Below are 12,270 nucleotides of genomic sequence, written 5' to 3'. Positions count from 1 at the left end.
AGCGATGCTGGTGTGTTTTGCGTTTGTGTCTGTCATCAGGGCAAAATGAACTCCTAGAAACATCTCATGTATAGGGAACTACCACATATGCTGTTTTGAGTACTTTGCTAAGTGTTTATATGTCTGTGGACAGATTTCGTATACAGCATACCATGCCTTATGCCGTCACAAAACATCACAGGTGTGTGGTTCAGATGAAGATGGGTGTGGTCCAGGTAAGGGCGCTGGAATTCGCGAGGTAGCAAGTTTCCCCAGTTTAACACATTTTTACAAGTTGATAGGATTGATGGGTTAAGCAAATATATTCATGTTTGAGCTGGAGTCAATTGCTTGAAATGTTGACTTATCAGTCAGTCCTAGATTTTCGTCCAGACTCAAAAGTCTCAAATTAGTTTTTCATGGATTTCCATGAAAGATTTTGCAGACATTAATCTTCCCCTAAGAATAAATCCTACTGATTTGTACAATGCCCTTACTTTTCCCATAGAGCCACCAGCGAGCTGATATTTAGTTTTTTAATGAAATGTCTCTCTTACATCATATTCTCTACACATATTGAATGGACGGCAATGTCATCTGTAATGACATTGCCGTCCACTTTGTTCCCTCAACCAAAATTATAAATAACTTGTGGTATGATCCGAAACCTTCAAACCGAATGGCATTCCCAAAACTAATGGCATTGTGTTAATTTCTAATTAGCAAATATTAGCATGCTAAAGTAAGATGGTGAACATGGTAAACTTTGTGCTACTGACCAAACACATGTCAGAAATATTCTAATGATAGTCATGTTAGCATGCTTTAGTTATCAATTGGCCCAGCTGCCTCACAGCAGCGCCAAACACAACCCTGCGTAGACCATAAGTTTTGTTTCAATGTCCTTGTTTGATTAGTGTTTTTTTTTAGGTGTTCAATGTAATTTAATGTTCTGAGAGGACATTAGCGGGAACTATAAATTCACCCTGGCGCTTTTCCATGACCTCACCGCGTCCCTCATGTTTTGGCGTGTGTGTGTTGTCTCAGTCCCTTGTGTATCGAGCCAGCCGACTTGTCAACCATCCAGTGTCACTCTCAAACCCTTCTCTGCTTCTGCACATGTCTTTGAGCTAATCACTATCTTGTGCTGAGTGTACCCCTACTACCTCACCACAGAACCTGTGTGGGGATAATCCTCAAAGTCAAACAAGTTTTGTTCCTTCACAACTAAGAGTTTCTCTTAAGATGCTCTTTGTCAACTTTGTTGCTAGAGGGAAATACTTCTTTAAAGAACCTATTTTTGGAAACTTGCATATTCTGTTGTAGCCTTAATGGCAAGCTTAACCCAGTTTGTCCTCAGTTGAAGATCAAGGTGTCGTATCCTATTACAGCTTGAAGACAATTAGTTTTCCAGTATCATGCAAGAGGCAATGCCTTGGATTTTGGAATGGATCCTAATAGTTTTAGCCGTCAGTGAGGTAGAACATGGCATTTAATGTGCAGTCTCAAGGTTTATTATCAAAAATAATGTGATACCCATAAAGTGTTGTTCACACAGACTTGTTTTGCCTTGCTTCAAATTCCAGATTTAATTTGGATCATCACTCTAATTTAAATTCTTTCCAGATGGTTAGATATATTCGGCTTAGATTCAGCAGAGTAAGGTTTTTGCATGGTAAATGTGTCATTAACCAGAGACTGTTACTTCCTGCTTTTTATCCTAATCAATAATGGATTTCTGTGACATTGACAGTTTCACTTAAAAGCACCCCTGCGGCTCATGGTACAGCCCTCAATCGTTACAATTCTGCCTATACAGGGATAATTGAGCAAGCACAAAACCACAAGAATGCAATTTATTGAGCTGTCTAAGCTATTTAAGTAAGGTATTCTATTCACAGAAAATCCATTTCTCATTTTCTCCAGACTGGCCTGAGGAATACATTGAACTTCCTCTTCAGTCAAGTTTATGAGGTTATCAGATCTTTTGTCACAAATATGTTCCAATGATTGAAAGGAAGTCCTTTGTGTTGTTTTGGAATAAGATGTGTGGTCTCATGTTGAAAGAAATGTTCTGTCCTCGTCTGTCCCAAAAGCAGTTTATCAGATTTTGAGATTCACTTTGGGGATTTTATTCTGACAGCGTTGTAGGTCAAACTGATGGCTGTAACGGCAAACAGATAGTCGCTATAATGAAATAATCTTAGCTCCGTGTGTTGGACATTTTTGGCGTTACTATACAATAGTTGCTGTGTGCACCATGTGTTGCTAAGACATTTTGTTATGAATATGTTTATCTGTATCTCAGAATCAGTTCTGCCATCTGATAACGTAAAATAATGAACTGATGTCAGTGAACATGATATGAATGAGCAGCTTGTTGTTCTGACACACTGTGAATAGTAATGCTTCAGCCTGGAGGAGGCCGAGCAGCCGATGCAGTGGAAGACCTCTAGATTTAGCTGTAGTTATGTAACCGTCTGTGTTGTGATGGCTTTACAACTGCAGCAAACGCTGAAGGCTGCTTAGCTTATGGTTTTGTGAACTCTGATGGTTACAGTGTTGCTTTGAGCTGCAAATTCAAAGGCAAGAAGGTTATGTCAGGCTTTTTTCTGTAGTATGCAAGAATAAAGACTTTTGCTTTTAAATGAATAGTGATGGTACTTTTACAATGGAGTCTAGATAAGGGCTTCAGTTTCAAGACACTTTAGCAATACTACTCTTCCAGACCTATCGTCAACTCTGTCTTTAATTTTAAGCCACCTGCGATAATGCAGTTATTCAGCTTTTTTATTGTGTATTCACCGACATCACAATGACATGACAACCAGTATCAGGGATTTGTCTAAAACGGGTAACAGGGGCGCTGCACTCTCTTACTTTCGGCCCTCATACCAAAATGCGTAAAGTGATGCCAGAAAACCATATTTCTGTATCACTACTCCACAAATATGAAAATCGTGTCAAATAAACCGCCAGACGGCTTTATTTTTTACTGAACTCCAACGTGGTGTTGTTGTTTACGTCTGCGGCGCCATCTTGCATGTTTTCGCCATGTTCTCGCGAGGAATTGATATCTTGTATACAAGATCAATGCCACAGTATTGCCCTCATACTACATTTTGCTAGAATAACCCCCGAGTATGAATTGCCAATGAATGAATGAATGAAAAAATAGGAGTAAATGCACATTGCTGCAGCACATTAGCCTGTCTTTTCCATTCTCCTGTGTAAGTGCTAAAGGGCAGCCTTAACATTTACACAAACGGCTCTTTCTTTGCCCATCTGCGTGCTGGTTGACTCACTGATGTTTTTCTCATCATGGTTGTTCTTGTTTGTCGAGCCAAATTATACAACCAATGATATGTATTTATGCCTATTCCTTCAAGTAATCGTGTTTTTTTTTTTTTTTAGGATAACCTGACCTTACATTTTGCTCCAAAAGTCATAAGCTTCTCAGAGCTTTTCATTTATTAAACCTTAACCTAAACGGGGGCACTCACATTCAGAATGAGGCAAGTTCTGGTCAAGAAAGCTGCACACACACAGTAATTGCCTGAGTTTAAGCCTCGCCAGGGACAGCATTTATACTCATGTGTGACCAAACTTGCTTGATAGCCTGTCTGAGTTGTCTGGCCTGAAAGCAGATCAAACATGTTTTTAATTATGTGACCCGCTTATTGTTTTTGGTCATCGTTTGCTTAGTGTACAGCTTGTCTCAACTGGTTAACTGAAAAAAACAGTCCTACTTGTATATATTTGATAAGCTATGTTGTACTGGCTATGCTTATTGGAAAATGGTCTAGCAATGAAGATTTGATATTAAATGCAGTGTTCCTTCAGGGGACAAAGGTTAACTTATTCACAAGTGAAAATTCTCTTCCTATTGGTCATTGATTCTCAGGATGATGCCTGAGACTGAGTCTTCATGTGAGAACGACATTCTGCAGTATAACACAACTCATTGTTGGGGAAACATGAGCATGAAGCACGTCTTGCCCCGGGCAATGATGTCAGACACAAACTTATTCTCATTATTTGTTTGTGGAGCTTGATGAAAATGTGTTATTTGTTTTGGTTTGTTACGAAGACACGACATATTTAGCTTTGACACCCAGATGACTCATCCTGCTACATTTCTCAAGAGGCATTTGAAAATGTAGGTGATATCCTGTGTTACCTGTGGTTGGCCAAGACCACGGGATGGGAACATATGAGTGTTTCACCGTGGCACGTCTCCACCTCTCCTGGGTGGGAGCCTGGTTTCAATTAGTGGTTTGCTGCCAAACATTTCTGCTTATGCCTGAAACCCAGCAGAAACCCAGCAGGTCTCTGGCTGTCTTTCAGAAACAGTTTTTTCCGCATACTTGTTTCCTTTTCTTCCTCCTTCCTTCTCTGCTCTGACTTCTTGCCTCATTCCTCTGGGTCACAAGTCTTAAAAATGAGATTGTGAGGTGTAATAAGATAACCTATCTGTGATTCTTCCTCTTACCTGAGTGATTGAGCCATTGATGCAATACTTAGGATGCCTCTTTCTCATTCCATCGCACAAACTCATAAGGAACTTGATGTAACTCTTTGATAAGAAACGATGAGTGACCTAGTAGAGTTTAATTTATGAAAATTCAAGTCTTGCCAAGTTAAGTCTTAGCTGTCTGTGGTGCTTTAACCTTTTATATAATAAACAAGATTATTGTACAGATTTCCTCAGATAGCTTAATGATTTATTCATATTAAGAAATTCTATACTGCCTGCTGTTGAACCGCTTGACAGGTTGTTATTATAAGGCATTTTACGAGGGCAGGTAAATTGGAAATAAATCAAATCTGCCAATGTCTTTCCAGTAGAGAATTAGAAATCAAGTCTAATGCAACTGATCAAATTGATCTGGCACCTTATTTACAGTGAAGGACAAAATCTATGAATTGAAGGCAGTATGGCTATGTGTCGTTCAAAGGTTTATGATGCAGACATGGTCCCTGTGTTTGTTACCGGTTCCTGAACTAAACATTATTTTTCAACATACACTGAACAAAAATATAAACGCAACACTTTTGTTTTTGCTCCCATTTTTCATGAGATGAACTCAAAGATCTAAAACATTTTCTACATACACAAAATAATCATTTCTCTCAAATATTGTTCACAAATCTGAAAAAATCTGTGATAGTGAGCACCTTTGCTGAGATAATCCATCCCACCTCACAGGTTTGGCATATCAAGATGCTGATTAGACAGCATGATTATTGCACAGGTGTGCCTTAGGCTGGCCACAATAAAAGGCCACTCTGAAACGTGCATTTTTGCTTTATTGGGGGGGTCTGGGGGGGGTCCGAAAACCAGTCAGTATCTGGTGTGAGTGTTAGGATTAGGGTTAGGGTAATTTTGTGAATCGAGTGGCCCATGGTGGTGGTGGGGTTATGGTGTGAGCAGGCGTATGTTATGGACGATGAACAAAGGCCACTCGATTCACAACATAACCCTAACCCTAATCCTAACCCTCACACCAGATACTGACTGGTTTTCGGACCCCCCCCAGACCACCCCAATAAAGCAAAAATGCATGTTTCAGAGTGGCCTTTTATTGTGGCCAGCCTAAGGCACACCTGTGCAATAATCATGCTGTCTAATCAGCATCTTGATATGCCACACCTGTGAGGGGGGATGGATTATCTCGGCAAAGGAGAAGTGCTCACTATCACAGATTTTTTTCAGATTTGTGAACAATATTTGAGAGAAATGGTTATTTTGTGTATATAGAAAATTGTTTAGATCTTTGAGTTCATCCATGAAAAATGGGAGCAAAAACAAAAGTGTTGCGTTTATATTTTTATTCAGTGTATTTCAAGTCCACTTTAACAAAAATAAATGACAACACAAAACATGGCGGTTCAAATCCTATTCTATGCAACACATATACACACTAGTCAAGCCTCTCTAAACACAACAACAGCCACATACACGTGAGCCCTGCTCTGGGCGTAGTGCAATGTTTTCCCTGCATGCCTCTACGTTGTGTAACAGCCAATCACCAGAATGATTAGATCTTGCTAGAACATGCTTCATGTGTATTGGCTCTCTGACGCTCATGACATTAACCCCTTATGAATTGATCCTTGTTAATGGGTGACAAGTCATTTGACTTTATAGTATAGAAGTAATGCAGTTTGTGCCTAAATGTATTGAGGTTCTGTCCCCTGCCCCAGCCTGCATCTATCCCGCGGCCATACGTTGTGTATTACAGCTAAACATGGTCTAATGTAAGTCTCTGCGTCCCTCTGGCCCATCAATGAGAGCTTTGTGCTGTCTGTCCCTCTGGCCTTTTCTACTATCTCCGCCCACTTCAGCGCATGTTGTCCTACAGATGGATTATAAGGTTACATAATGAGATGCTAAGGAATAGGCTATTTGTTTTAGCCCTGGAACCGGATTATCAGCTGCCCACAGAGATGGTTGATAAACTATGACGGAACAAGAAGAAAAAACGGATATTCTTCCAGGGAATAATTTGATCAATTGGTTAATGTAAGATAATTCAGAATAGAGGCTGTAGAACTGGTATTTATATTTTATAGAGAGACAATTATTAATAAGCTTAGTTTAACTTCAAGTACAGGGATTTGAAATCTGGTAAACAGGAGTAAAAAGAACCAGTGGAGTATATAGTGGCATACAATAAAACACTCAAGTAGAGTATACTTATGACACATTTGTTCAGTACTTGACTAAATGCATTTTCAAAAACGAATTTACTGATTATATGCAATTATTTTTGGGTGTTTTGTTAGAAACATGACTCTTACATGTACGTTATCTAATGGTTTTTCCGCCTCTGTCAGTCTATACCCACCCTCCTGTGAGCTACACTGCAGGCAGGTGCTGTTCTCTGGCATCTCGCCCAAACCTAGCCAGCCATGCCCGACAACAGGTTTCACCCACATCAACACTCTGTTATATCTGGACACCTCCCTTTTTCAACAATGTCGCTCCATTCCTTTCTGGATAAGAACACAGAGTACAGTAATAACCAACAGTACGCTGCAATTAAACGAACACTTGGTTCATTATTTTACACCAGCAAAGCATATAAAAAAAGAATGTTTTGTTGTTAACTAAGTTTCTACCCACATTTAAGTCCTGTGCAAACCATGTAGCCACAACAGGGAAACATTGACACAACAAAAACAATGACGAGCACTCGATCACTGGAATGAAGGATAAAGGTTGCAAGCTACTGTATATAATATTTTCTTACAGACTAAAGAGTGCACTGCAGAGTGCAAAGAAACAAATCACAGACATAGGCAGATACTGAATATGCCATGACTAATATTGGGATTACAAGTGTCAGTTGTGGAGAAAGTCCTGAAAGGCCTTGAAGATTCAGTTAAAGCTGAATACATTTTGATTGTCAGTTGTGTTGGAAATCCCAAAAGAAAATTACTAGAAACAAAGTGTTGAAAACCAAAAAAGGTATTTCATTAATTTTAGGCCCAGACTGTTATGGCACATTTCCACTGCAGCGGGGTAGCCCCGTTTAAGCGTCCCTAAGCGTCCTCGCTCAGGCCTCGGGCTGCCTCGCTGGCCGTCCGAGGCCGTGGCGCATTTCCATTACAGTTTAGGACCTGGGGTAGCATCGCAGTGTAGGCGGGGCGATCGGCTTTATTATTTTTTTTCACATTTCGAGTTGTTCCGTCGAGCTCCCGCTGGATTTTATCATCCCCAATGAGATGTAGGAACGTTGTCACCTCCTTGGTCGACCACGGTGTGCTTTTCTTTGACGTTGCCATTTTTGTAGCTCCTCCGTTTACAAAAATGCTGTGTATAAAAATGCTGCAAGCTTGCTTCTAGATATATATGCGACGCTAGGGATGATTCTCTCTGAGCAATCAGCAGTCGAGAGTGTTGACGTCAATAGTTCAGCCCTGGCCCTGGCCTGATAGAACCACGATTTTATGGGGCCGGAAAAAGTACCCGCTAGCCGGTGCTACGCTATATGGAAAGGCCACCAAAAACTGGCCTGGACGATTTAAGGACGCTTAAAGAGCCTGTGACACGAACCCAACAACTGTTGTGCAATGAAATAGTGGGCTACTAGTAATCTCGAACCGTCAGTTTAAAAAAGAAAAAGCGATACCGTTCCGATAAATATCAATAATTTCGAACATCGCGGGAAAATTCCTTCGACTCATTTTGAGGTTTTGGGGGAAGCCAGAAGTGACGTCAATGCGGGAACGCTTCACTGTGCGGCGAGAGAGCCAAACACGGACAAAGTGTGTTGTCATGCGTAGAAATGGTGAATTACTGAGTTTAGGCACGTTAATAACGTTTTAATGAAGTTGACTACAGTATATTCATATTTGTCAGTGCTTTCATGTCAATTCGGCGAACATAAACATAAATGATCGTGGTGAAGATGATGATTAAATTAGGATTAAAAGTCGGTAGTGAGAGCTGCTGAATTTCCTCCCGTCGGATGTGATATAAAAACAAATCGATTATTTTTGTAAACTCAAGTGGATGAAACTACATTTATTAGTGCTTTCATGTCAATTTGGCGAACATATGATACATTAAATGATCGTGAGGATGATGATTTAAAAATCTTTTGTTTGACCCGGTCTGCATTTCCTGAGGAGAAAACAAACCTTAGCTTTTTTGTAGTTGCAGTCAGTGGTGTAGTGGGCGTTGGACGCGGGGGTACGCCGTACCCCCACTTATTTGAAGCATGATTTCTTTTTTTAATAGTCTAATACATCTAAAATCATTGCGGGTACAAGCGGCCGAGATGGGTTTTCTCCGCAGGGTGGCTGGTGTCTCCCTTAGGGATAAGGTGAGAAGTTCGGTCATCCGGGAGGGACTCGGAGTTGAACCGCTCCTCCTTCGCGTCGAAAGGAGCCAGTTGAGGTGGTTCGGGCACCTAGTTAGGATGCCACCTGGGCGCCTCCCTAGGGAGGTGTTCCAGGCACGTCCAGCTGGGAAGAGACCAAGGGGTAGACCTAGAACCAGATGGAGGGATTATATCTCTTCACTGGCCTGGGAGCGCCTTGGGATCCCCCAGTCAGAGCTGGTTGATGTGGCCAGGGAAAAGAAAGTTTGGGGCTCTCTGCTGGAACTGTTACCTCCGCGACCCGACCACGGATAAGCGGGAGAAGATGGATGGATGGATGGATGTGTGAGGGGCAGAACTGTGTGTGTAGGGTGACCAGGTGTCCCGCACTGTGCGGGACTGCACACACAGCATTTGTATTATTTGTCCCGCGTCCCACACATTGAGATTATGTCCCGCATTTGAGTGATAGTCGCGCAGAAAGGCCGGATCGGTTCGCTGACAGCTGGCACCGCCCTTTATTATTATATTGTCTAAACGGCATCATGTAAATTGCGCTGACAGGCGACACAGAGGTCCCCAAGCACCCCCCCCGGACTGGCCATTGGGACGAATCCCGATGGGCCGGTACCGAAGTGGGCCGGTCGGATAAGTCACTAGCACATCCCCCACTCCCCCCGTTGACAATTTACTAGTTGTACCGAAGTGGGCCGGTCGAGAGTCCCGGGCTGATTTTTTATACCAGTCCACCACTGGCTACATGACCGTATGATCGCCCATATTGACGCACCTAATTCCTAAACTTCTAACAGATACAAAATAAACCGACCCTTCAGCCTCATATGAGCTCTCAGACACGTTCAAAATTAAACTGGCATCGCTGTCTGAGCTTGCTGCTGTGTGCGCCATCGTGCGTTTACATGCAGATGCTGGGATCCTGAACGGTGCAGCTGGAGCGCTGTGCCCGCATTGAAATCACCCATAATTTGGCGGGACTTGAAGAATCCCCGAGAAAATCCAGGAAATGGTCAACATTGAAGGGCAGATTAATGGTTATCAAAGTACAAATATCCAAAATCAGTTCAGTAACGGTTTTCAAGGGGACAGTATTTACTCAAATTGATGGGTTTGGATGATGGGGGAAAATCGTGTCACAGGCTCTTTAAACGGGGCTACCCGCTGCAGTGGAAATGCGCCATAAGTTGACTGATGAGGGTTTTTTCTATGGCTGATGGCTAGAGATCAGGGCAGCTGATGGTAGACATATATAAGATGAATATATAGTAGTTGTTGTTGTTGTTTTCTTTTAGTATCTTATAAATAATAACGGATTGTACTTATATAGCACTTTTATGAAGTTTTTTCGACCCCTCAAAGCGCTTTACATACTAAGAGTCATTCACACCTCATTCATGCAGAGCAGTACCACTTGCTCTAGGGAAGCCATGCTATCGGAAGTAATACTGATTTTAACATAATAGAAAATGCTGAACTTTAATAAACATTTATTCAACCCTGGTATTGTCCACAAGTATTCACGCTTTGAGAAGAAAAAAAAGATATTGTTGAACTTGAATAAATCCAAAATAAATGAAGTTGAGTAGCCTTCATTGGTGTTGGCTCAGTTTAATACTTGTACAAATATATAATCTGCCATCTGGGCTAGTGGAGGCTCCTGCCTCCACTAGCCCAGATGGCTCATACATGCACTAATTGACTAAAAACCTATGGCTCCAGACACTGCTCTCTGTGTGTAAAATGCTTTTTTTCCTCATGCTAAATTGCAAACTCTGAAACTGAGAGCAATGGTTTGATTAAGTTTTCAGGAGAGGACACTGCACAGCAGAGCCAACTTGTCATGCTGCACTGAAGAACAACTTTGTCTCTTTGTAGATGTTTTGGAACAAACTGCAAAAACAAAAAATCTCAGAAAGATCATACACTGCTTGTTAATGAGGGGAAGCAGGGATGAAATGAAATCATCCCCAGATTATAGTAATCATCACGCTGTTTGGAGGAACACTGTGGCCTCATTTTGCATCTGGCTTGAGGACAGCAACTGTCTTGTCGGTTCAGGTGAATTCAGCTTGTTGGAGATGGTTATCTAACAAAGTAATTAGGTTTTTAGGATGTGCTGATGTGCGTGTTTTAATTATAGAGCAGCAGGGGCAATATAAAGGGAGTGTAGAGGGATCGAAGAAAGCTCTGGAGGTTGGTGATTTTAAAAAGCATTTAATAACTCATGGATATTTAGTTATAGTATCAATGAAATGCCTACGCAAATTGTTAATTAATTTGATCTGTGAGAGATAAAGTGTAGTGTGTCAGCTGGAAAGAATCAAGTATTTGCACACATGACGGCAAGTAAAGAAATACAAAATATTTTATTACCCTTGCTTAATAAAACATTTCCCCATGCTACCCATCTTCTGTCGTTTGTATTTCTTCAGTTTTTCTTGCATATCTTGGTAGAAGTAAAATATCTGGTATTGTACGTAATGTATTTTTTTCAATTGAAAGGAACCCTCGGACCAATCCGTAAAATAGATTTCCTTTTCTATTACACAATAATAATCCACACAACCCATTTGTCCATTGTCCCACAGGTTATTGAATCACTAGGCGTCATGATTTACAAAGCTCTGGACTATGGACTTAAGGAAAACGAGGAGCGTGAACTCAGCCCGCCGCTGGAGCGTCTCATCGACATGATGACCAACACGGAAGAGGCGGAGAGTGACCCCTGTCCTGACGAGGGCTACGAAGCTACAGAGGAGGAGTGTGAGGAAGAAGAAGAGGAGGAAGAGAAGCCCGTCTCTGCCACGCTCGGCGTAGTCACCAGCATTCGCAGCTACCAAGACCTCATCACGGTATGTTGTGTGAGGCGCACTGTGTCTCTTAGGCTACGTTAACAATGCTGCTTTAGTGTTCAATTTGGATTTATTTCTCAACTTAGATTTGTTTTGTTTGGCTGTTCACATTATTTGAACTGAAACAGGTTCTGTCCTGGACTTACCCACATGTGGAGAACAAAAAATAACCAAAAGCCATTGTACAAAAGTATACATGAAGACCACTGAACTCATCAATTACTGTTTGATTGTAAAGTTGTAGAGAAATACTTTTTTTTTTATGGAGCGATGGCTGAAAACATATGAAAGTGGCCCAAATAAGAGATTAAAAGATTCCACGCATAACTATTAAAAATAATTAAAAATAAACTATTGATACAAATATTCACAGGTCATAAGTGCATATTGCAACATTTCAGTGAGATCCATTAGGTCCAATCGTAAGCATAATCCCCACACAGTAACACTCCCATAATAACTGCTCCTGATCCTTTACTACAACATTTTGATGAGTCATGGTTCAAGGCTGATGAAGAACCATGACTCATCAAAGACATTAAAGGCGAAATAAATATGCAGATTTTTCTTCATCATGTCTAAAACAAAGC

The 12,270-nt window shown here is 41.2% G+C and overlaps 1 protein-coding gene across 5 annotated transcripts in view; it reads left to right on the top strand.

Moving 5' to 3' along the window:
• spire1a (spire-type actin nucleation factor 1a) overlaps positions 1–12,270 on the top strand; it is a 42,429-nt gene that overhangs the window by 9,416 nt on the left and 20,743 nt on the right. For all 5 annotated transcript variants that reach the window (XM_079653519.1, XM_079653517.1, XM_079653518.1 and 2 more), the window contains exon 3: positions 11,417–11,680. In XM_079653519.1, coding sequence (XP_079509645.1) covers positions 11,417–11,680 — 264 coding nt within the window. The remainder of the gene's footprint in view (positions 1–11,416; positions 11,681–12,270) is intronic.

This window comes from Notothenia rossii (genome assembly GCF_949606895.1).
Source record: "Notothenia rossii genome assembly, chromosome: 10".
Lineage (NCBI taxonomy): Eukaryota > Metazoa > Chordata > Actinopteri > Perciformes > Nototheniidae > Notothenia > Notothenia rossii.
The sequence above is the reverse complement of the archived record's forward strand: the minus strand, read 5'-3'. Positions and strand labels throughout refer to the sequence as shown.